This window comes from Andrographis paniculata, unplaced genomic scaffold, assembly GCF_009805555.1.
Source record: "Andrographis paniculata isolate CXL003 unplaced genomic scaffold, ASM980555v1 Contig57END, whole genome shotgun sequence".
NCBI lineage: Eukaryota > Viridiplantae > Streptophyta > Magnoliopsida > Lamiales > Acanthaceae > Andrographis > Andrographis paniculata.
In genome coordinates, this window is record NW_026137592.1 from 3,661,399 (window position 1) to 3,688,630 (window position 27,232).

General features: G+C 35.4%; 1 protein-coding gene across 3 annotated transcripts; it reads right to left on the reverse strand.

Moving 5' to 3' along the window:
- Positions 1–6,462: 6,462 nt before the first annotated feature.
- Positions 6,463–18,707, reverse strand: LOC127257150 (WD40 repeat-containing protein HOS15-like). Of its 3 annotated transcripts, XM_051283494.1 has the most exons (16): positions 18,526–18,668; positions 18,242–18,324; positions 17,930–18,008; positions 12,667–12,812; positions 12,180–12,567; positions 11,913–12,007; positions 11,765–11,811; positions 10,848–10,992; positions 10,619–10,682; positions 9,959–10,117; positions 9,709–9,830; positions 8,685–8,759; positions 8,191–8,244; positions 8,033–8,106; positions 7,547–7,621; positions 6,463–6,934 (listed from the first exon to the last, which is right to left on the reverse strand). In XM_051283494.1, exons 5-16 carry the CDS (start codon positions 12,559–12,561, stop codon positions 6,715–6,717), a joined length of 1,512 nt encoding a protein of 503 aa, XP_051139451.1. In that variant the 5' UTR covers positions 12,562–12,567; positions 12,667–12,812; positions 17,930–18,008; positions 18,242–18,324; positions 18,526–18,668; the 3' UTR covers positions 6,463–6,714. The 3 variants fall into 3 exon arrangements, with proteins under 3 accessions (XP_051139451.1, XP_051139450.1, XP_051139449.1); XM_051283493.1 differs by lacking the exon at positions 17,930–18,008; XM_051283492.1 differs by lacking the exons at positions 17,930–18,008; positions 18,242–18,324 and having other exon boundaries at positions 18,526–18,707.
- Between the last annotated feature and the right edge of the window lie 8,525 nt (positions 18,708–27,232).

Consider the following 27,232-nt stretch of genomic DNA (forward strand, 5'->3'; position numbering starts at 1 on the left):
GGACGGAATTGCGTTACAACTATATTATTTTTTTTGTAGTGATGGGCCCTTAGAGTCAGACGGAGGTAGTCTTTCTCTTGGATTATTCTCGATTTATTTTCTATTTTGTTGTGGTTTGAAATTGATTTAAAATTAAATGTTATTTTCAAATTTTTAGTTGATTTAAATGAGATATATATTTGACTTGTTTTTATTTTTATTAAAAATTATATAGCGTGAATAAATAAATAATACTTCATTTATTAATAAACTTTTCATTTTACTATTTTAGTTTATACCAATCAAAATTTCTCATTTATTTTTTTTTAAAAATAAAAGTACTAAATACTAAAATTTGTTAGAAATTTTAGGGGAAAATAACGAGATTATATTATTGATCATCAAAATAAAGAGTCTATATATAGGCAATACAAAACAGATTCGATAAACTCAAATATAAGTAATCTAATCTATAGATAATATCAAATTTAAATATAAATCTACTACATCTAAAACTGAATATTTAAAATATCTCAACATCCCCCCTCAAACTCAAGATAGGGCAATAGAGACCAACTTGAGTTTGTCCAAGAGTAATCGGAAGCAGCCTGGAAGAAGAGATTTTGTAAAGATATCTGTTGTTTGATCTTCAGAGGATACTGGAACGAGATGAACTACTTCATTGACAACATGTTGTCGAATGAAGTGATAGTCAAACTCAATATGCTTGGTGCGCTTGTGGAAGGTATCATTATGGGTCATCTTCATAGCACTCTGACTATCACAGTGAAGAACCGTAGAAGATAGCTGAGGGGCACCAAGATCAGTGAGTAGCTGTCGAAGCCATAAAAGTTCTGAAGTAGAGTCAACAATTGCACGATACTCTGACTCGGCACTCGAGCGAGAAACTAAAGTTTGCTTCTTGCTGCGCCAAGAAATGAGAGAATCACCCAGGAAGAAACAGAAACCAATGGTCGAGCGACGATCGGTGGGATCACCAGCCCAATCAAGATCAGAGTAACCACTGAGAGTCAAGGACGAGTTAGAGGAGAAGTGTAAGCCATGCAGAAGAGTACCTTTCACATAAAAAAAAATATGTAAGACAGCAGAGTGGTGAGAGGTCCTTGGAGCTGTCATGAACTGACTCACAATATGGACTTCATGAGCGATATCTGGTCGAGTGATAGTCAAATAGATCAAGCTCTCAACAAGCTGAAGGTAAAGGGTAGGATCATCAAGAAGAGAGTCATCATGAGGAGTAAGTCGAACGTCGTAGGCAAGTGGTGTAGATGCTACCTGACAGTCTGTGAGACCAGCTCGAGCAAGAAGATCGGAGGCATACTTAGCCTGGGACAGAAAGAAACCATCGAGAGAATCATAGACTTCAAGCCCCAAAAAGTAACGAATGGGACCCAAGCTCTTCATCTCAAACTGCTGGCTAAGATATGTCTGTAGATCAGAAATACCAAATGCATCATCTCCCGTGATGATCATATCATCAACATAAAGCAAGAGTATAACTATCCCAAATGAAGAACGACGAAGAAATAAACCAGAGTCGTAAGCACATGTGGTAAAACTAAACTCCAATAGTGCAGTGCTTAATGTGGCATACCAAGCCCAAGGGGCTGCTTCAACCCATATAAAGCATGACGTAAGCGACAAACTTTTCCAAAAGACGAGAAACCTGGATGAGGAGTCATATAAACTTCTTCAGAAAATGTGTCATGTAGGAATGCATTCTTGACATCTAACTGAAGAAGGGACCATTGATGAACAGCCGCAATGGCAAGAAGACAACGAACAGTAGTGAGACGAGCAACGGGAGCAAAGGTCTCCTTATAGTCAATTCCATACTATTAGGAATAACCTTTGGCCACCAGACGAGCCTTGTAGCGCTCAATGGAACCATCAGAGTGTGTCTTAATTTTAAAAATCCACTTGCACCCAATAGGGGTTTTTCCTGAGGGCAAATCCACTAAATCCCAACTGTGAGTCTTTTCCATAGTCTGCAATTCCTCAGTCATAGCTTGCTGCCATAACGGATCAGCATTCGCCTCACGAAAGGACCTAGGTTCATGTTGAGATAAAATGGCAGAGTAACAATGGTAATCATTAAGGTGAGAAGAAGGTTTACTTACACGAGTGGAGCGACGACAAGTAGGGAGAGGCGTAGGAGTAGATGTCGGCTTAGGAGGCGTCGGCTGAGGAGGCGCAGGCGGATCAACTCTAGGAGATGGCGACAAGACAGATTGATCAATAAACTGTGGTGAAGAAGAGGAAGAGGTGTCTGGGAAGAGATCGGAGAGAGAAGATGAAAAGAAGGGAGAAGATGAGTGAAACGGTGTGCTAAACTTGGATAAGGTGGAGAAATAGGTGCGGTCCCAAAATTTGACATTATGAGATATGCGCGACCGATTAGAAATAGGATCCCAACATCTATAACTCTTGTGTTCATCGCCATAACCCAAGAAACAACATAAACGAGTTCGAGGTTGAAGCTTTGTCCGCTCACGGGGAGGGAGGAGGACAAAGCACACTTATAGATGGAACAAACTATAATCAGGGGACTGACCAAATAGATGCTCGAAAGGACTGACATCATGGAGGACTGACGAGGGTAATCGACTAATGTTGTAAACAACAATTAAGGCTGCTTCCCCCCAAAAATGATCAGGACACTTAGTAGAAAGAAAGAGGGCACAAACAGTATCGAAAATGTGACGATGTTTGTGTTCTGCCCACTCATTCTGTTGGGATGTATAAGGACAGGAACGTTGTACCAAGGTACCCTGACTAGATAAAAACTGGAAAAATGATGACGTATTGAACTCACAAGCATTATCAGTACGAAGGACTTTAATAGGACGTGAGAATTGAGTGTGAATCATCTGAGCAAACTGAGCATATGTAGAAGGTAATTCAGAACGATTTTTCAAAAAATAAATCCAAAAGTAAATTGTGAAAAATTATCAATAAATATAACATAATACTGAAAACCATTGACGGATGCAACATGAGAAGGAACCCAAATGTCAAAAATGGACTAAAGAAAAAGTTCAGTAGCAATAAATGAACTTTCTGAAAAACTAAGAGTAGGTTATTTGCCAAGTTTACAATCTACATAATTAAAAGACTCCAAACGACCTGGACTTAAAAGACCTTTAGTATGAAGTGACTGGACCTTACTGGAAGATGCATGACCTAGGGGAAGATGCCAATGAAGACTAAAGGAATCAGAGGTAAGAGTTGTAAAGTGGGGATATGTGCATGAGGTATAGAGAGACTCAAGCTCAAATAACATACCCATTTTGCATCCCTTCCCGAGAAGCTGACCCGTCTGAGAATCCTGAACCAGCACGCCACCAGAAGAGAATGTAATAGTAAGACCTTGTTTAACTAATTGACCAACAAAGATAAGATTTAAGGCTAAGTCAGGGATGCAATATGTATCAGGAAGATATAGGGAAGAGGAGGACACAAGACCGGTGTGGATAATATTCATAGTAGTACTGTAACACCCCCAGTTGGCTCAGACTGGAAATGTTACCGCCACACTGCATCATGAGGTCGTCACCTCCTACTTCGGGCCCCACAATACAGTGTTAAGGCTAAAATTACCATAAAAGCGCATTATTATATAACATAATCTAATTTATAAATATTTACAAAACACACCCCTTAACAAGAGGTTTTTCCGGTTAAAAATTTACATATAATACAATAGACGTAAGTTCACTCACTTAGCGCATCTTTCTATATCTCGAGACGTCCCCTGTCTCGGATGTGCCATGCATACCTGAAACAAATATTTTCTTAAAAGCAGTCTAGAATTAAATCTATTTTAAGAACTAACGTGAAATATGTCATGTCATACCTTTTAAAATAAATTTTAATTCCCGTCAATCATAAAATATGCGTCATGTCATGCCAATAGTGAAATGATGCAATACAGATATCAAACTCGACAACAATGCACATCCACATATATATATCCGCCAAAGTGAGCAGCCGGAATAACCTCGGCTCCATAATCATAGGCTCACTACATCTGTCTAAGTGAGCAGCCGGAATACCTTCGGCCCCGTAATAACAAGCTCACTAGACCATCATCAATAAATAGCCGGAAAATCCTCGACTCAATGAAGGACCTGATAAACTCATAATAATATAACGGTCATCCGGTCACTTCCATATACCCATCATACGACTCCCACAATCAATACATAGATAACCGAACGTTATCGCCATTAACCACAAGACGCCCCATAGTCTGTGATAGCGAATATAGGACCCCCGCTGACTAGCCCTATCCCGTGTAATGTAGTAGAATCCGTGCAACCTGAAATCACCCAAGGGAAACTCGGAAACTCTACTCCTCCTCGCGCGTCCTAACGGGATCACATTTGGAGTTTGGCATATGATCCTAAACTACCGGTAAACCTCACTAGTAGCTACTCCAATGAGTGGAACAACACCAAACACGAATGATTAGACCAAATACATCTCAACTACAATGGGTCTAATCCTTGAATGACCGTGCGACTAAGTCACCCAGTTGTCCGACTACTATCGTCCACTGTCGCCAAAGTGTTACGGTACATCGGGGTCGAATATCCTAACCCCAGATGATGCCCTCGCCTAGCACTACCGCACACGGCGACTAGACGATAGATCCATAAATCATATCCGATAAACCGTGCAATATGTGTGCAATATGCCAAATAAGTGAATTTACCAAAAAGGGCTGGTGAGACAGCTCACCTATCCTCCTTTTCATAAATTCACCAACGCGATCAAATACGTATATCAAATATCAAAAACCGTGAAGTCTCCCACATGCATACGCACACATATATATAAATATATACATGCACTGACAAAATGATTCACATAATATCACGTTAACATATTAATCAGAATCGCATGCAACATGCATACCTAATTTCTTAAAATTAGATTTAATTCCCTACTGCTTACCTCTTGTCGACACTCCCTAGCTTTCGCAATTTCACCCAAATCTCTTCCAACGTACACCTGCTCCATTATTTACTCAATTCAGCTGAGCTATATGCTTATTCATAGGAGCTACTTAGCATTCAAAAGCTAATTTTCTATAGTTAGCTCGTTAGGTTTCTAACTTTTATATTTAGTAGGCTACGATATTCTAGCTATAAAACTCTTATACCTCATAATATTTATATCGCCTAATTATTAAATAAAAATACTTAAAGATATGAATAAACAGGCAGGTGCAATACACTACCGTTTTTCATTCGGCTCAGATCAATACGAAATTCTTAGAATATAATACTAGGACTACGAATAGGCTATTAGCTAAAGAAATTCATCGATTAAATAGCCAAATAGCCAGTTATGAATTTTTAAAGAATTTCTAATTTAATATCTTCAATATGAGATGGAGAGACAGTTGGTCGGATATCGTCAGTGACAATTCGCCATAACTTCATATCACTTAAGAAACTTTTCATAGACTGCATTCAAAGATCATAATTATCGTCGGACAAGATAGTAGTAATAGGTAATGAACATCCATACGCTCCATAACAAAAAAAAAAACGTATAAAAATATGTGAATCACAAAATCAAAGCCCAAATCAAGAAAGTAGATCAAACAATCCAATCGGTAACAGTCGCAAAACGAAATCAACTCCGATGACAAAGCCAACCACACCATGACATAGGGAACCAAAGCAGAAGACGGCGACCGAAAAAACGACGGTCGGAGAAGGACGGACGATGGACGGCGAACAGCGGCAGCAGCGACTAGGGTTTTGGTTTTGGAAAACCGTGTTCTGATACCATGTTAGAAATTTTGGAGTAAAATAATAAAATTGTATTATTGATCATCAAAATAAAAAGTCTATATATATAGGCAATACAAAACAAATACGATAGACTCAAATCTAAGTAATTTAATTTATAGATAATATCAAATCAAAATATAAAATCTACTAAATCTGAAACTGAAAATATTTAAAATATTTCAACAACCTCTACTTTTTTTACTTCAGGTTACTTCTACTTTAACATCAAAGGTAAATAAACATTACATTATTATATTATATTATATATCTATAAAATAACGAGAGTATTAATTTAATTTGAAATTTTTATTTTTTTTAAAGAAAAAAAAAAAGAAAAAAAGAAAAAACCTCAATGAGTAAGAAAACAAACGTAAATAGTTCAATGTTATTAATCATCACTAGAAACTGAATATCAAATATAAATATGTTGGAAGGGATAAAATTATTAGTGGCCCTAATCAAAATAAGATAAATAAATCTTGATTAATAGATTTACAAATAACGGAATTCTGACCAACAATGGCCAGAACTTAATCAACACTTACCAAGAACACGTCTGTAACCTAACAAAATGTCAATAAGAATACAACAATCACAGCCCAAAATAATTTACATAAATACTAGTAGAGATTTTGACACATTCACTAAAAATAACTTTTTCATCATACTAGCTAAATATCATATCAAATATTCATTTCATTCCTCTCAAATTAATGAAACCATGTCCCGCTATATTCAATGCATACATATATAGAACTTTTCGAAGCCCCTAATATTCTTACACGGTTGGTTCTAATTGTAATTAATAGTGACAAGGGGAATTGAAGCCTCCGGAACGACCTATTGCTACAACACCATTGACGAATTAAATGCACACAACAATCTCCCTCTCATCAAACTCTTTCTTCTACTTTCGAAAATCCACAACACACACCACATTGTCTGCAAAACAAGCGGCGAGCTTATCCCCTTCCTTGTTCCAACAAACTTCAAAGATCCCACCATTTCCAGTGAAAGTTCTGATAATCCGAGCTTCCTTCACTGACCAAATATGCAAGCATCGATCTAGTGATCCGCTCGCCAAGAACTCACCGTTTGGGCTAAATGCCACAGAATATACTGGCTCCCTGGATTTTGAAAATTTTTGTACAAAAACAAATATACATAAATGAACCAATGAGAAAGCAGATTCAACAAGTTTATATAAATGAAAACTAATGTGTAGGTAGGCATGTAAATTGTGAACATTGCAAAATACAGTCAGAATTTCAATATGTACATTCTTTCTTTCTTTCTTGTCCCTCTTTATAAAGGAATGACTAGTCTGGTATACATTTTTTTAAAATGTTTTATAAATAAATTTTAAAAAAAAAATACTGGGGAAAAAATTTAATAAAATCACCAAATAACACCCTTAATGCTATAGAAGAAGCTCCAAAGAAACACTTCAAAAAACACCCTAAAAGTTTTTTTTTTTTTTTTTTGAATCTTTTCTTTTTGCAGGAATTTTTCAAATGCATGTACCACAATGGGCTAAATTTGTAATTCATCCTTTAGAAATCATTATGAACCATTGTCGTGTGTAATAGGATGGGTTCAAATAAATCAGTACACATTGACATAGAATTTTCCATTTATATCAGTAAATATCAAGCCCAATGTTGAGGATATGATTTACGGATTGTTGGAGGGAAATGCATTTAGAATGGACCGAGAAATAAGAAAATTATATAGCACACCTGTGGCCATCCAAGCTATGCAGAAGTCGCCCATGTTCCGATTCCCAAAGCTTTATGGTTGAATCAAATGAGGCACTGTAGAGGATAGTAAGGCAACAAGCAAACAAGGGAATCATAAATGTAATTGTTTCCTGACAAAGTAGTCAGCAAAAGTTCATATAATATTTCAATATATCATACATATATAGCTGTGCTGCTCTCAAGTTCCCGTGGTTTCGAAAACTATTACGTATCATTTAAAATATGATACAAGACCTATCTTCCAATTAAAAAACTCTCTTCAAATAGAAATCACACAACAGCCTTGACCCTACAAAGCAGGTTTTGTGATACATAGTTCTTGAGCATCAGGATTATCATTTCATTTATTTCAATGAGCTTAGAATTTGCTCCTGATTTGATATCCTCACAGCAATTTTGCATAAATGAAACTATGAAATAACATCACCAATATATCACACGATAATAATGGTGAAGAAAAATCACCTTGCTAGTACCAGCTGCTGATTGGGGTTACTGGTGCCAGGCCCTGTTGGACTCCATCTCACAGTATATATCTCCTGAAAACAATGCAAAAGACATGTCAACTTGAAGTGTGGCAGACCCTGACACAAAAGATACAAAAATGAAACCTGATTCCGTACTTTGGTGTGTTCCCTCAAATCAAGCAGACAGGTGTCATGTTTCATACTCCAGATCTGCACCAGTGTAATCCAAATCATAATAAAATTAAACAAATAAAGAAACGAAACAAGCGGTATGGACATTTTATTATATATATTCATATAAATAGAAAAATCCATACATGCATAAAAGACATACATATAAATAAATTCTACATTTTATCTTCCTAAAAAGCAAAATGTTTATAAAAGGTAAAAACTACTAATCTTTTTCAAATAATGCAATTAGAGTCTGGACTATTGTGGGTTTCATATGGGTGTTCTTTCAGAAGGATGTTGTATTCACTTTGCACTTTAAAAGAAGAATATAAATTAACCCAAAAAATTGTTTCCATGCCATCTTCTGATAGGGACAAATCTATACTCGTGTAAATAGGCTACACTCATGTCAATAACAGAACAGGATATTAATGCCCATTACCAGAAAATGATCCATGAACATTACTGCCACTAACCTTTGCCGTAGAATCATCTGAGCATGATGCCAGGAGGTTACCAATGGGATCCCACTTTATAGCATTAACTTCACCCTAAAGAAGCACATTCAAATCTTAATGAATAGAAAAGTAGTACAGCAGGAAAATGGATTTAGTACGTGGAACTTTATTTAGTGATTACTTTTCTCAAACAGTAACTTGATACTGCAAAACACAGAAATACTGCAAAACCCAGAATAACGATAACTAACACGATAGCATGCATGCATACACGTGTCCACGCAATATAAATTATTTTTAGCACATGAAACTAGATCCATTGTGTATAAACGGATTATTCAACACCATAAATTGATCCAGACAACACAGTTATAATTGAGTCAAAAATGCATAGATAACTGCCTGTTAACCAGTTGCCACTCAGTTGAGTTGCAAAGAAGAGACAGTTCATCCACAACAAAACTAACTCACGATGTGAGTGTATTCTCGAATGCTAAATAAGGGCAGACAATAAGATAGGAATCTTTATTTAAAAAAAAAAAACAAGAGTTGTAGAAGTTAATAAGCTGCAGGGGTACAAATTACTACAAAGTATAGTAGAAGACTTTTAAATTGGTGAAAAATGGCAAGACTGGACAATACAGCCTAGACAACATAATGATGGTTTTATTATTTTTAGTTAGTTTCTTCAAGTATGCTCCACTTTTTTGTTCTTTCTTCAAAGTTTTCTACCCCGCAGGCTTTTGTTTGGGCACAGAAACAATAACACTTCTTAGTATAACGAACCATTCCGCCCAATCTAACAAATGTGCAGATTATGGGTGGGTGATGATTTAAAATTGCACCATGTATCCAACAGAAGAATAACTCAACCAAGTTGCCAATTTAATTGTAACAGAGAAAATGGTAATTCAACCAAGTTGCCAATTTAATTGTAACAGAGAGAATGGTTCATAAATATCCGATATTACTGTTTGAAAGATACCACAGCTCAATCAAGCAAACAGTTTGTTGGTTGTCAAATAGTAACCCAAAGACAAACCTGATGGCCTGCAAAAGTTTTGATTGGTCGAGTCTCTCCAATTTTACAAACATAAATCATGCTATCGGTAGAGCATGTAGCAAATGTATTATTGTTTCGCCAATCCACATCAAGGGCAGGAGCTGCAATTAATCAACAAAAGAATGACAGGAAGTTTAAAAGCCATAAATGTTTCTCAGATTTTTGCTCCTATCAGAAAGGACATGGATTCAACAGGCTTGCATATGGAGAAGAAAGGATCAAAAAGAACCTGAGTGAAATTCAAATTGCTGTTTCCAGTCCCCTGACTTGGCATCCCATATAATTGCAGTCCTATCAACACTTCCACTAAGAAGCAAATCACCTTTCTTGTTCCACTTCAAAGAGAAAATTGGCCCTTTGTGTTTATTTAATGTATTTATCAGCTCCCCTGGATAATAGTAGTAATAATATGCATAAGCATGTCATGCACACAATCAATGAGTAAATTGCTATTACGTATTCTCAAATGAATTTCTCAGGTCACGTAACTACATAAACCTCACCAGTACCAACCAAAATAGCCTATATAAGATACATAAACCAAATGATTTGACCAAGAGTAAGGTGAGTTTAATAAACTCCTTTTATTTCCAATCCATATATAGCGTGAATTTCTAACATAAAACATAAAGTTAAGCCTCCCTACTAATGAAGCAAAATACACAGCAATAAAGCAGAGTACAAATAGTATGAAGTATGTAATATGTGCAGAAACTACCAAGTCCACAATATCAACTCAAAAGAGTAAGCAATAGATCCATGCAGTCTTTGCTTCGCTAAGTGTCTTTAACAGAGGTAACAGAGTTTTGTTCATCAGGTGTAAGACCACAGCAATAACAAGATTTAAATTGCAAAAGTATAATTGGCCCACATTAATAACAGCGCATACCATCTTTAGTCCATATCCTCGCTTGTCCATCATAACAACCTGTAGCAAGTAGCGTTCCATCACCCTATGTAAATCAGGAAAACAACCAATTTATTCATATTGTTTTAGAATACACATAACAAATTTGACACAACATAGGACACTAAAGACCAAGTAGATCATTAGACAGTCACATAGTTCTAAAGATAAAAACTGATATGGTTTAATACATAAAATAGACAAGACCTACATTCCAATCAAGGGTGGTTACATCTTTGCTTTTCTCAGTTGTCCTACCCTTGAAATGCTTCAGTACAACATTGGGATTCCCATTTTCCAAATTGGAGCTAGCTGGCCCATCAATGGTCCAAATTCTGGCAGTTGAATCTCCTGACCTACAAAACAATAGGTTGAATGTCTAGGGTACTTCACCTATAGGAAGAATCAATGTGGAAAATGCATAAGCCAAATACATAAAACGAAAGAAAATTGCTACGCTCAAAAGTGTGGACTAAAATCATCCATGGGCTTGTGTGAAATTAGCTATAGAGAGTAAATAATATATGTCTATCAAGTCCAATAGCATCACACCGTGCATGCTTAAAGTGTTCAGAAGATTCGCGACACTAAGACTCCGATTTAAATAAAAGGAAAAGATAAAGCACATCGAGCACTACATATTCCTTTTATCCCAAGTTTAGCAGCAAGATTTTTTTCAAAGCTTCTTATTTTTAATTACATTTTCCATTTCAGGCAAAAAAAAAAGGTTTGGATTTTCTAGGAAGATGGGGAATTATTCCAGCCCCAGGTGCAAAAGAAAGTACAGAGTTTTGCTTCAGTTGCAAGTAAGATTAGGCTTGATAGTTTTACATCAATCGTCCAATGAGAGTTAAGCCTAGATTGTTATATAAATGTGCATACCTTCATTGTAACACCACTCCAATGAGCAGATATCAATAGTTAGAAAGCCTAGGATAGTATGGCCCAAAAATAGAGCTGATGTCTTAACATGCTCACATACTGAATAGATTCAAAACTACGCAGAATTCCAATTTCCAAGCACAAAATATAGACAAGGAGATTGAATAATAGTTTTCCCCAAGACAATTAAAAAGCAGATATTCACTCTTGAAAATCAAATCGATAATTTTAAGCTGTTATTCTAACCCAGAAGCAAGAAGTGACCCGGAGGGGTTCCAAGCACATGCAAAAACCTGTGAAAAGTAAGAACATAGACAAGTTGTCAATATACACTCAACAGAATTGCTCTTGACCTCATACTAAAATAGATTAAGAAACCAAATGGCGATTGAACCTCAGAAGTGTGGCCTTGAAAAACAGTTACATCACTAGTTGGGATTTCGCACGGCAAGGTCGGTAAACTCTGGCAAACATCCATTGGCTCTGATCCTACCATCGCGCCCATTACCATATATACCAAGTTAAATATCATAAAAGATCACGAATAATAAATGCACTTTAACAAGAATACATATTGAAGATCCTGATGTTTCTGGCAAGATTTAATTACATTTAATCATGTGCAGCTGAGATATGCTAAATTAGCTGAACCAAAATTTACCTCCATCAGTTCCATTCGCCTCGGGTCTGCTATTATTCTTATCTCCACCATGATTTACGTCAGTGACATCCTCAACTGGTTTTTCCTTGTCTTTTCCTTTTGTCTTTTCCTTTTCTTTCTCTACTTTGTCTCTATCCCGCTCTTTTTCTTTCTCTCGCAGTTGCTTTTCATTATCCTTATCTTTTGCAACTTCTTTATCTTTTTCCAGTACAGGTCCACGATCTTGTGACCGGCCATTTTCCATTGTTTCTTTCTCCTTTCCCTTGGATTTATCCTTCTGAATGCTTTCTTTCTTCTGTTTTACAATCTTTTGAAGTTCATCCACGCTCTTTGTTATAAGATCCAGAGGATGAAGGAACTGGAAATCTTCATCAACGTCCATATCATCCTGGAGCCTCGAAAATTATGAATCCTAAGACATTCTCAACTATACAAAACAAAGAACTCAAAAGGAAAAAGTAAAAGGTTTGAATGATGTCAATCTAACATTACTCAAATTTGCTTCTAGTTCAAGATATAGAATCCCTTTCTGAATAAATGTAACAAGGGCGCCGGGAGGAACAGCATTTGGATCAATGCTACTTTTAGTGAGGCCTGCCTCATATCCCAAAGAAAATGCAGAATGTGTAAGTCCTGAAAAACCATTTATCACAATAACATCTTAGCAATTTAACATCCAAGTAAGTTTAAGTTATAAAAAGCTAGATCCTCTGAGGACCTTTTCAATGAGAATATTCAAGCACATGACCTCTAATTGCATCACCTAAGGATGTTATAAATGATTCTCGGATTGCATGAATAATTTGAAAATTCTTTTTTTGCATGTAATAAGTTTTCTGCAAATATTTCATGGCTTAAGGTTATTAAAGGTTTGGAAACCACATCAGATCCCATCTTCATTCACCATGAGATAGATTGTTTAATGAATGATTAGTCAATTGTAGATAATAACATTTGCCAACATGACAAGAAAAGTAGAACACAATGTTGAACATCTTAAAAATGAGTTAATAATGCAAACTGCAAACAACTAGCAAAAATATCAAAGAAAACTTTAATGAGATAGTGCTTATCAGATCCTTGTCACTACAAGACGCTGCCAACAGGCACAGAACTATGTGGGGGCAACCCCTCTCCCCCTCCCCCACCTTTCCCATGAGCCCCATTCATTTATAGAGTATCTATACATATAGTATAGAATATGCATGGTGTGGTTCAGGTGTGTTTGTTTTGAATTTAATATTGAATTTTGATTTAAATTTTTATTTGAATAGTAATTTGTTGTAACATTTTGTGAAAAAAGATAATATATTTTTATTATGAAGATTGTAGCATAGTAAAAAAAATAGAAATCAAACATCAGAAGAATAGAGCCACAATTGGAATGAACAAAAAGAGATAATATTTGATAACTTTCTTAATAGTCAAATTTTTTGCAAAAAAAAATTGTAGCATTTGTCAATTTCAAACGATACTTACTTAGTGACTCTTACAAAATTAAGATTTGCAATATGTAGTTGTTACTGTTGATGTAGTTTGTTATTTTGCAATCCTTTTTAAATATGATAGCTCGAAAAATACAGTTTCTGTCAAATAATAGCTGAGTTATAATATAAATATGTTAGGAGAATCAATTTGTAATTCAAATATGTTAAGAGAATTCAGTCCCTTAATTGAGGGGATTAGTTAGTTTGTTTCCTTTTTCCTCTTTGCAATCTCCTTTTTAACTCTGTGTATTATCAATTCAAATCATAGTGAAAATACATAATCTTTCTTTCCTCTCATCTCTGATTTCCCACATGGTATCAGAGCTCTAGGAATTTTTCTAGGGTTTTGTAGTCTTCTTCAAGCAGCCTTCATCACTGTGTTTTGTTCCCGCCTTAATTGTTGTGAATTTTTCTTCTTTCACTAAGTCATGTCTGAAACCACCATCTCCAACAATTCCAACCCTTCCGAAGAATCTAACTCTATTCAGAAAATTGGAGAACTGCAGAATATCCCGGCATCCAATAGGTTCAATGGGAAGAACTATCTCAAATGGTCCTAAATTGTCCGCACATACCTCAAGGGCAAAGGGAGGCTTAATCACCTCCTTGAAACCGGACCAAAAAAAAGGAATCCAACATTTGAAGCATAGGATGAGGGAGATACCATGATTATGTCCTGGTTATGGGATTCCATGACACTTGTATGTTCTTAAATACTGCAAAGGAAATCTGGGACTATATCAACCGCACATACTCGAAGCCCGTGATGCTGCCCTTGTGTATGAAATCAAAGAAAAAACCGGAGCCACCAAGCAAGGAGACAAATTTGTCACAGAGTATGCAACGATGTTGCAAAATCTTTGGCAGGAATTGGATCACTACCGGGTCATTGAGATGAAATGCCCTGATGATGTTGCCACTTTGAAGAAGTTCATTGAGAAGGATCGGATATATGATTTTTTGGCATGATTGAATTTTGAATATGATCCAGTTAGGATCCAAATCCTCGGCAAGAAGGATACGCCATCTCTAGAAGAGACAATCTCATTAATCCAAGCAAAAGAAAATCGGAGGAGTGTAATGCTAGAACCACATACTATGGATGGGTCAACCTTAGCAGCAAAAACAAATCAAGAGAAGTCGAAGAATGATATGCCCAAACACTTTGGTAGAGATAACCAAGGGAAAGAAAATAAAGATAATCCTTGGTGTACTTATTGCTAGAAACCCAGACATACAAGGGAGAAGTGTTGGAAGCTGAATGGTAAACCTTCAAGCCGAGAGTAGGGCTACCGTGGGGGGCAGCAACAAAGGCTTCAAGCGCATATGGCAGAACAGCCCAATGTTGAGAAAAATCCAACCATAGAGGGGTTCAGCAGTGAAGAAATTGAGAGATTGAGAAGTTTGTTGGGGTCTCTTGAGAAGCCTTCTGGAACATGTTCAATGGCTCTTTCAGGTAAACCTGTGTGCATGAATGTCTTGGACAAATTCAATACCAACTCTTGGATTATAGACTCCGGTGCTATAGACCATATGACCCCCACATCTCAACTCTTCCACATCTATATCCCATGTCCAAGTAACCCACATCTCAACTCTTCCACATCTATACCCCATGTCCAAGTAATAGAAAAACTGTTGTGGCCAATGGCTCCTTAGCCACTGTTGCAGAGATTGGAGATATACCTATCAGACCTAGCCTTATCCTTAAAAATGTTCTCCATGTGCCCAAACTGTCAACAAGCCTTGTTTCCATTCAAAAGTTGACTCATGATCTTAAATGCTATGCTCTTTTTTGCTCTTCTTATCGTGTTTTTCAGGACCAGGACTTGGGGGGAGGATTGGACTTGCTAAGGAAAGGAACGGTCTTTTACCACCTTGAACCATTCAAAAAACTTACAAGTAACTTGCCTTCTTCTTTCCTTAGTTCCTCGAATAAAGATGTCATTTGGCTATATCACCTACGTCTGGGTCATCCCTCTTTTAGGATTTTAAAAATTATATTTCCTCATTTGTTCCAAGGTTCAGATATTTCTGAGTTTCATTGTGACATCAGTGAATTGGCAAAAATATATCCGTGCATCTTTTCCTATTAGCAATAAAACAGGTTCTCATCCTTTTCATTTGATTCATAGTGACATATGGGTCCTTCCACTATACCTAATGTTTCTGGGGCTCGTTAGTTTGTGTCCTTAATTGATGATTGCACTCGGATCACATGGTTCTTTCTTCTTAAACAAAAATATGATGTTAGCACTGTTATACCTAATATTCATTCAATGGTTCAAAATCAATTTGGGGTCAAAATAAAGAGCTTTAGTTTAGACAATGCTAGAGATTATTTCAATCAGATTCTGTCACCTTATTTTCAATCACAGGTGATTATCCATGATTCATCATGTGTTGACACACCCCAACAAAATAGAGTAGCTGACAGAAAGAATAGGTATTTACTCAACACCACCCGAGCCTTACTGTTTCAAGAGAATGTTCCTAAGTTCTATTGGGGAGAAGCCGTCCTTACTGCCACATATATGATAAATAGGCTTCCCTTCATTGTGTTAGAAAACAAAAGCCCCGTAGAGGCCCTTCATAGCTTTTACCCTCACTTCAGAACTTCAAATGGCCTCACTTCTAGGGTATTTGGGTGTACCGCCTTTGTTCATGTCCGCAAACAACATAGAGGGAAGCTAGACCCTAGAGCCATCAAATGTGTTTTTCTCAGTTACTCATCCACTCAAAAGGGATACAAATGTTACAACCCCTTTATCAAAAATTTTTACATCTCTGCAGATATCACTTTCACAGAAAATAGACCTTTTTTCAAGTCCTCTCTTCAAGGATGGAAGATAGTACTTGTGAGTCCTTCGAACCACTTAAAACCCTTGACCTTCCGCATGTGCCACCCCGTAGTCACTCAAAACCAAACTCTCCTCATGTTCCGGTTGAACCCGAGTCCTCTGAACCAATCACATCTGAGTCACCCGATCCTATCACTGAACCCATATCATCTCCTTCTCCAACCAGCGTCACTCACAATTTTCCAAAGTTTCCTCAGGTGTATTCAAGGAGAAAGACCGTTCCTGAACTGACACAAGTCCAAGAATCCAATCCAAATTCTGAGAATGAAATCACGGTAAGATCAGATCTACCCTTACACAAAATCTGTTGAACAGTCCATTGATTCAACTACTATTTTGGATCTTCCCATTGTTGTTAGAAAAGGAACCAGAGAATGCACAAAACGACCACTCTATCCTCTATCTCACTATGTCTCTTTTAAGCGCCTATCGCCAGCCCAAAAGGGATTCATTGTGAGTTTGAACACAATTGTCATCCCTCACAATGTGTCTGAGGCATTGTCAAAAAGGGAATTGAGGGATGCTATAAGAGAAGAGATTAATGCATTTTAAATGATTTGAGAGTCAAATGGGAGGGTCCTATGAAGCTTTACTGTGACAATAAGTTAGCTATTAATATAGCTCATAATCCTATACAACATGATAGGACAAAGCATATTGAAATTGATAGACATTTCATCAAAGAAAAATTGGAGGAAGGGTTAGTATGTATGTCCTATGTTCCATCAGAGAGACAATTAGCCGATGTTCTAACAAAGGGGCTCAACAGTTCGAGTTTCCATGATCTTGTATCCAAGCTGGGAATGGAAGACATCTATTCCTCAGCTTGAAGGGAGTGTCAAAGAATAGCTGAGTTATAATGTAAATATGTTAGGAGAATCAAGTTGTAATTCAAATATGTTAGAAAATTAATTTGTAATCCCTTAAATTGAGGGATCTAGTCGGTCCCTTAATTGAGGGAATCAGTTAGTTTGTTTATTTATCCTCCTTGTAATCTCCTTTTTAACTCTGTGTATTATCAATTCAAATCACAGTGGAGATACAGAATCTTCTTTCCTCTCATCTCTGATTTCCCAGAGTATCCGACAACAAATAGCACACGTCCTTATATATATAGATATATAAATTGCATTATTTTGGAAGTTCAAAAAATTAGCACCCCCCTTATTAAATTCTAGAAACAAGGTTTTGAGCTTTGATCACATTAGGAATGAACCCCCTGTACTCTTTAATTCAAATCTACTATGGAATAAATTGAGTATATCAACAAACATAGGCAAACTCAATCAATCTACCATCTTAAATAGTATTAAAATATTTCAATTTACTTTATAGGCAGAAGCACCCTCATAAACCATTATCAAAGCACCCTCATAAACCATTATCAAAGCACCATACCTACTTTGGCTAATAAAAACTTGTCTTCATTAGCACGTCAATGCAGATTTTCGGGAGTCTGGACAAATTTCAATTCACTAATTCTGGGAATTGAGAACACATTAGCAAAACATTATAATTCTATTAAATATCATTTACAGCAAAAGTTATTACTTTTGACTGATTACAACTTATCTGTTTCTTAAAAACCTATTCTGCGTTGTTAAGTAACTTAGTCTGATAAAAAAAAATTGAAAATCTCTTGGTCCATTTTAAGACCATTCAGCTTATGCTCTGTATATTCATTTAAATGTATTTTCTTGCAATCCATACATACATTTGACTTGGGGAACAGTAATCTGAGATTCACCGAGGTAAAACACCAACAAATTCCACTTTCCAACCAGTATCGAAACCCGCCTGCCGAATAACAGACATATTATATGTATGTACATATACCTCTAAAACTAATATTCATCCCATCACAATTGAAGCCAAAAAGGATAAGGAAAAGCCCATCCGCCAACGCGAAGATGCCATAAGCACACAGGCTTAAGAAACAAAGGCGGACGCACACCTAAACACGCACATGCCCAATTTTTTGTAAAAAAAGGTGTGTACCTGATTCATTAAGATATCGGAAGATAAGGTAGTTCAACTCCTCGGAGGTTATCGAGATCATTTTCAGAAACCCCTCTCCAGCTTTGCAGAATTCCTCTCCCGCCCGCCCGCTCGCGCTGAAATTGGGCGAGTGAAGAAACGAGAGTGACAGAGACAGCAGGCAAGGAAAAGCGGAAGAAGAATGGCGTGAGACTGGATGGGATGGGAGGGTTTAAATCTATTTACCAAGTGACGTGCAAAAAGACCGAAATACCCTCCCTTGAGGGGCGCTTTGTTTTTTTTTTTCTTTTTTCTATTTTAATTTTTTTTAATACTATAGTATTATATTTATTTTATAAAGAATATTCTTTTAGTTGGAAATTTTAGCTCTATTTTTTGTATTTTTGTAAAGGGATAGTACTAGATTTTTTGAACCTATTGGAGTATAATATTATATTTACTCATTATTTAATTTTAAAAAAAATATATTAATTTAAAATTATTATATGAACAAATCTATTTTTTATTTAGTGATATTATTAAGTCCCCAAATAATTGTTATTTATGTTTTTTCTCTTTTTACATTTACTATATAAATGATACTAGTTCATAATTATCCAATTATTTGTTCTATGTTGCTGTTGGAAGTAAAATGAAATTTTAATTTAAACAATAATTTTATGTTAATTTTGTACGGAGAAAATAGTATATTTTTTAAATAGAAATCAATTAGTCAAGTTAAATTTGGTTCATTTTGATTTTAATTTGAAATTTTGATTTAACTTTAAATTTGAATTTAAATAATATTATAATAATAAATATTTTGTTAAATGAAATAATATATTAAAAAAATTTACAAATTAAATACTTTGATTTTGATTTTGATTTCAAATAAAAATCAATCAAATTCTTAAGTTTAAATGCTTGGTTGAAAGTTTATATTTTAAATTTGAATTTTGAATAATAAAATATTTACATCTAATAATGGTATGATATAATATTTTAAATATAAATTATTTTTTAGTAATTTTTTTTAAGAAAAAAGAAAAAAAAACATAATACAAAAAGTCAAAGAAGGAAAAATATTTTATTATATGAAAGAGGAGAGTTTACAAAGGTTATAGTATCATGTTGCTCTGTTCCTCGTGTCAGAGGATAAGAGCTTCGTCGGGAGGAAAAGCTCAAACAGTAATGTATCATATTGAGCTAAGGGGTTAGTTTTACCAAGTCGGCCTGTCTAGTGCAATGCTAACGCTTATATAATATAGTGTTAGATTTAGATATATATTTTGTATTATTTATTTTAGTTTAGTCCGAACTCACTAGCATATATATATATATTTGTATACTCTTATTTTCGTAATAATAAAATTTTATAATTTCCTCCCAAATTTTAATATGGTATCAGAGTCCAAATTTTCAAATCGAAAATCCTAGCCGCCGCCGCCGCCGCCGCCGCCGTGCTCCAGTTGACACCGCCACCACCATCGCCTCCACAACGTCGTCGCCGGCTGACCACCCAAACCTCACCACCAACCTCCGCGTGTGCGCCGTCCACGTGCCGCCGATGTAAATTGCGGTGGAAACCATATTTCTTCCACCGTCTTCCAGCCGCGTGTGAGGGCGCATCCCTACACCTCCGACCGCTGTTCTTCATCCGTCGCCTTATGTTTTTTATTCCCTACATTGTAGTGTGGTTGATTTTGTCATCGGAGTTGATTTTACTCTTCCGTCTGTTATTGGCATGGCTTCCTCAGTCCGAAATATCGTGACTCTCTCGCATCGAGTTCTTGCTTCCAATTCTTCTTATGTGATGGACAATTCGTGGTATTTTGATTCCGGTTGCTATCATCATATGACACCTACATTTGGTCTCTAGACCGATGCACATCATGTGTCTTCTTCACTACATATACAGACTGCTAATAAGAGTTGCATGGATATCACTCATTCAGGTTTTGTATCTCTACCATTTATATCCCTTTCCTGACACTTACTGCATTTCTCAATTGACTTTAAATATTGTATCAGTAAGCCAACTACTTGAGTAGAGACTTACTGTTATTTTTTCTTCTTCTGGTGTAAAAGTTCAGAATTCACGTACAGGTCGAATTCTTAGGACAGGTCGAAAAATTGGTCAACTATTTGAGGTACAATCTTTGAAGATTTCTCCCCGTAATTTCTCTTCAGTGGCACCTTCATCTTGGTTATGCATCTTCCTCTAAAATTTATTCTCTTGTTAGTAAGGATCATTTGGGTTTTACTCGTTTTTAGTCATTTGATTGCTTATAATATCATTTAGAAAAACAACCAGTCTTATCTTTTTCAAAACATATGTCGGTCGCAAGTAAACCGTTTTCCTTGGTTCATTATGATATTTGAGGTCCTTCTCATGTTCCCTCTATGAGTGGATGTCGTTATTATGTCATTTTCATAGATAATTACTTCCGTTTTACATTAATATATTTTTTGAAACACCACTCAGAATTACCTCAAATATACATTCAATTTGCTCAAATGATTAGAACTTAATTTTCCTGTTCCATATAAAACTTCCGTATTGATAATGGTCTTGAGTATAGAGATTCTACCTTATTGAATTTTCTCTATGCTTAAGGTACATTGATTCAGCGTTCTTGTCTATACACCGGTCAACAAAATGGTCGTGCTAAGCGCAAACATCGTTATATTCTAGATATTGTCCATGCATCTCTTTTGTCTACCTCTTGTCTTGATAGGTTATGGGGGAAAGCTGCTCTTACTGTTGTCCATACCATAAATCATATTCCATCCTCTATCCTCCATAATAGTACCCTTTTTGAATGTCTATATGTTCAACTACGTGATTATAGTATCCTTCGTCCCTTTCGTGTGTTAGTTTCGTCCTTATCCCTCCGTATGAACGTTCTAAATTGGAAACTCGTGTGCATTTATGTTGTCTTCTTGGTTATAGAGTAGAGTATAAATGTTATAGGCTTCGGGATCCAATTTCTAAACGGTTGCGTATATCTCGTCATATTACCTTTTGGAAGAGTATCATATTTTCCACTCTGTGTAAATTTCATATCTCATCTATTTCTGGTTCACCTTCATTCATGTCGTCATGTCCTCCCTTGTTTCTTGACCCTGATCCTACGACTCCATCTCTGCCTCCGGATCATGTTCCTGTTGAGACCTCTGATCCATTTACGACCTCGTCTTCAAATGTTGATCCGTCTACGGTGCTTGGACCTGTCATACATCGTCGATCACATCAAGTAAGTCATCCACATGCTCATTTGTATGATTATCATTGTTACTCTGTCATATTATCTCATCATGAGTCTATGTCCTTTCGTGAGGCAAGTGTTGATCCATTATGGCAGTAAGCTATGACTGAGGAATTGCAGGCTCTGGAAAAGACTCCCTTGGATTTTAGTGGATTTGTCTTCTGGCAAGAGTGCAAGTGAATTTTCAAAATATAGACTAATTATGATGGTTCTGTTGAGCACTACAAGGCTCGTCTGGTGGCTAAGGGTTATTCTCAGGAATATGGAGTTGACTATGAGAAGAACTTTACCCCTATTGCTCGTCTCACTACTGTTCATTATCTTTTTGTCGTTGATGTTGTTCGTCGCTGGTCCCCTCTTCAATTAGATATCAAGAATACATTCTTATATGGCACTCTTTATAAAGAAGTTTATATGACTCATCATCCGGTTTCTCACCTTCTGGAAAGGTTTGTCGCTTACGTCATGCGTTATATAGATTGAACCAGGTCCCTCGGGCTTGGTATGCCACATTTAGCTCTACACTCTTGGAAATTGGTTTTACTATATTTAGTTATGATTCGGTTTATTTCTTTGTCGTTCTTCCTCAGGGATAGTCATACTCTTACTTGATGTTGATGATATGATCATCACAGGAGATGATGTGTCTGGTATTTCTAATCTACAGACATATCTTAGTCAATAACTTGAGATGAAGAGCTTGGGTACCTTCGTTACTTTTTGGGACTTGAAGTCTCAGATTCTCCTGATGGTTTCATTTTGTCTCAGCCTAAGTATATCTCAGATCTTATTACTCGAGTTGGTCTCATAGACTGTCAGATAGCCTCCACACCTTTTGTCTACAACGTTCGACTTACCCCTCATGATGGTTTTTCTCTTGATGATCCCACCCTATATCGTCAACTTGTTGAGAGTTTGATCTATTTGACTGTTACGCGACCAGATATCGCTCATGCAGTTCATATTGTGAGTCAGTTCATGGCCGCTCCGAGGAACTCTCACCACTCTGTTATCTTACATATTTTTCGTTATGTGAAAGGTACTCTTGCATGGTTTACACTTTTCATATCACTTATCTTTGACTCTCAACAGTTACTATGATGCTAATTAGGATGGAGATCATACCGATCATCATTTGACCACTGGTTTATGCTTCTTCCTGGGTGATTTTCTCATCTCTTGGCGCATCAAAAAGCAGACTTTAGTTTCTCGATCGAGTTCCGAGTCCAAGTATCGTACTCTTGCTGACTCTACGTCAGAACTTTTATGGCTTCATCGATTACTTGCTGACCTTGGTGTTCCTCAGTCATCTTCTATGGCTTTTCACTGCGATAGTCATAGTGCTATAAAAATGGCCCACAATGATACCTTCCACGAGTACAACAAGCATATTAAGTTTGATTGTCACTTCATTCAACAACATATCGTCGGCGGGGTTGTCCATCTCGTTTTGGTCTCCTCCGAAAATTATACAGTAGATATCTTCACCAAGTATTTTCTTCCCAGACGCTTCCGATTGCTCTTGGGAAAACTCAAATTGATCTCTACAACCCCTACTTAAGTTTGAGGAGGGTGTTAGATTTAGATATCTATTTTGTATTGTTTGTTTTAATTTACCCCCAAGCCCACTAGTATATATTTTTTGTACTCTTATTTTCGTAATAATACAATTTTTATAATTTTCTCCCAAATTCTGACAAATATAAATTCAGCATGTTAAATATCTTTTCTTTTTTATAAGTGCATTAAAATAAATATATGTCAGTGTTTTACTTGCAATTAAAATGATTAGATCATTATAAATAAAATATTAATTAATTAGGTGCTCAAAACCCCATATGAATCCCATCATGATGCATAGAGCGAGTCTTTCTCACCCAAATTACCTACAAAATATAGCTTTAACATCCGAAAATTGCCGAGTAAGTAGAATAAAATTACACAAGTAAATACAATTTAAATCATACACATTTATAATTTTGATGTTACATGTGTTATGATTACCTCATTGATTCTCCTTTAAATTTATTCCGTTTAAGGATATGAGAAGCCAAGAAAGAAAAACTTCATTAAGATTTGATTTCATATATGTTTGTAATATTGCGCATTGCATAAAACCTTTTTTATTCTTTCAATATAAATGTTTCATTATATAATATTGGCAACAAGTAAAGCCACCCATTAACAATTGAAAATTATCCAAAATTCCAATGAATATTATCAATAGCACGAGATAAGGCAAAACAATCAGCAAAATGCCTCTCGAGAAATAATATAAAAAGTCTAATACAATCAGACAGACATCCAACCCTTATTAAAGACATAACCAATAAGGTACAAATAATAGAAGTATGTCAATGAATCATATTGATAGCCGTATCGCACAATTGAAAAATAAGTTTTAGTTCCTACATTATATAAATATGCAAAATGCAGTAGTTTTAGTAAGTAGGTTCGTATCCGTAGGGAAGCAGTAGCAAATTCGACTATTTGGTTATTTATAATTACATTATATATATACATAGGGGGATTTGATTTATGACTATAAACTAAAGAAGAATAAAAATTCACTCAATTAAATAAAATAAATAGAAATGCAAATGATCGATTTACCAAATATAATTAAACTCTAGGAAAGGCATGAATTTTCCGCCCGGAATATGAAATTTGCTCATCAACTAAAAATAAAGTTCATTGACTAGTTGGATAAAGTGGTTATAGTTAATCTACACGTGTTCACAACCAACCTTTCTTTACTTTGTCGATAGCTAAGGTACGATCGTTAGCTATTTCCCTAATCGAGTGAGAATCCTAGGTACGACCGTAGTTTTACTAACTCGACAACATCAAGGACTAGAAATGTCTAATTCAATTTAACAAAATTCCTACGTTGATTTGTTCAAAATTGATTTTAATTCTTCCCTAGAGTATTCTTCCCTAGAGTATTCTTCCTCTAAGTTTCTACACCAATTGAAAGATTACATAATTACGGGTGTCAATCTCCAATATAACTATAAAATCTCAAATCAATACGTGCGCAATAATCAATTTAAGATTTCTAAACTCGTAAATTAGAAGAATTAAAAATACTCAACATCGATGAACACCAAATTCAATCAAAACCAAGTCTCACAAATTCAATCTCAAACATCAATTCACACCTACGCTAGAAATAAAATTACTCACAATCCTTAAAAATTGAAAACACAAGATAAATCAAGGAGTTCATCATGCCTTCAATTTTAAGAATCGACAACAAACCAATTCTAAGAATGAAGAAAGAAATGCTTGGAAGTTCTGTCTGTGTTGCTCCTATGAATTCTCTGCGTTGTTCTTCCTTTTTTGTTTTCTTCTTCTCTCTTCAAAGATTGGTATCTTAGATTTTCTATGTGATGATGCGTTTTCTTCTCCTTTTCAATTGCCCCCCACTCTTCTTTAATTCTCTAACCCAAGATCCCTTTTATGATTAAATCTTCATAGTTTTGAAATTTTCAATTTAACCTCGGAGGACTTCTTTGCAATTTTTAATCTTCTCACTTTGTGTTGTACTTAGGCGTGATTACGCCTAAGACCTTGTGGCTTCTGTTTTTTCTCTCAAATATGTCCAAAATTTGTCAACTCTGCAATACCTAGTAAACAACCCAAAAACATATCATTAGGAGTATATATACGAAATTTGCATCCAAAAAATCGTTCAAAATATAACAAAATATTCATCTAATATAACAAATATCAAGGCGATATTAACTACAGAACTATCCAGAGCTCATGGTAGCAAATATAGACCTATCCGGAATATCTATCACGTGTATAGTAGTGAAATTCGTGCCACCCAAGAATTACCCAAAGGGAACCGGAAAACTTTACTCCTCCTCATGCGCCCATTTGGGATCACGTTTGGAGTTGGTCAATAATTCTGAAGTGTCGGTAGACCCCACTAGTGGTCAATCTAATAAGTGAATCAAAACATGCACGATAATTATTAGATAGGGCTATAAATAACCAGATCTAATTCCCGAAAGATCCTGCGACATAGGTCAATCGGTTGTCCGACTAACTATTGTTATTGCATAATATAATGGTACATCAATATACGTACGTAAGATGGTATCATCGCCAATCACTAATTTAGATTGCAAATAATAGTAATATCCAAAAAGTTCACACATAGAAATTATGCTATATGTATAAAATACAAGATCCTCAAAATAACAGCAATGAAGAATCAAGTGGATCACATCACTGTCAAGTTCCTAACAAAGAGGTACAATATGTTTCGTATTTCATATTGAATCACAACGATATAATTATTAAGCTATTGAAATTATATTTTGAACAAAACAATTAAATTGTGATTAAGTGTATATTATTTTCATATAACTACTTATCAATTTCGGTAATCAGATCAAGTTAACGAGCTCGATCAATATGACACTATTAGTACATTATTGTGACTGACAACTAGATACCTGTTGAAACAAAATACAAGTCTTATTATATTTGACATTAAATTAATGATTTGATTATCATGTAATATCAACTATAAATTTCTCAATACATTCACTTTTATGCAATTTAAAAACCAAATAATGTAATAAGTACAAAGATAATTTGCTAACATACGAAATGAGCTACATGGTGATTTAAATGAGCTACTAGTTTGCTAATGATAAATTTTTTAACTCAACCGTTAGCTTCCAAATTTTTTCTTGTAATAGAATACTCTATTTTAATTATAAAAGTCTTATAGCTAATATCATTTTGACTGACATATTTTAAAATAAAAATAATTTTAAATTATAAATAAATAGTCCGGTCTAAGACTGCCGAAATAACTTAGAATTCAGATAAATATAAATTTTTTCAAATATAAACTTGGAGTATATCTAATATAATAACTTAAAAATTGTCGTGATTTGATAGTTACATATTCAGTTATAAATTATTAATTTTTTTTTGTCAAATATCTCATTTATAAAATAAATCATTTAAATAGAATTTAAAACTGTAATTATATTTTACGTACCTTTAACAATAAATTAACAAAATTAGAATCAAAATTCAACAGCTAAATATTCTTTTCTTTTCTTTTTCTTCCTCCATTTCCTGTGTTGCTTCTGATCAAGGTAAAGTGGGTTTGTTTGTCTGTTTACTTGTTCGACTAGGATAGTATGTTGAATTACAATATTCAGTTGTGCTAAATTGAATCTAAACCATCCATTTGCTAAATTAGTTAATTAAATTTAATTATTAGATTCAAACCAAAGGTTGAAATTTATTTAACATATGCTATTTTATTTTATTTTATTTTATTTTTTTGATGACGTGGGAACCCGCAGCCGCTACCCGAATATGCGCACTGGATAAACTCCCGGCCAAACTTAATACCCTGCAAACCAAATCCGATGGGAAAGTCACACTACGCGAACCATGTGTGGCAGGTGACCTGAAGCATCGGA

Bases quoted from the DNA above. Each gene is read 5' to 3' on its own strand.
- LOC127257150 (XM_051283492.1), bottom strand. From the start codon at position 18,586: ATGATCTCGATAACCTCCGAGGAGTTGAACTACCTTATCTTCCGATAT. The intron at 11,812-11,912 runs GTTCAATCGCCA...TACTTTTCACAG, and splicing joins TTCAAGGCCACACTTCTGAG to GTTTTTGCATGTGCTTGGAA. The intron at 10,993-11,764 runs GTTAGAATAACA...ATTGTTTTGTAG, and splicing joins GGGTCACTTCTTGCTTCTGG to GTCAGGAGATTCAACTGCCA.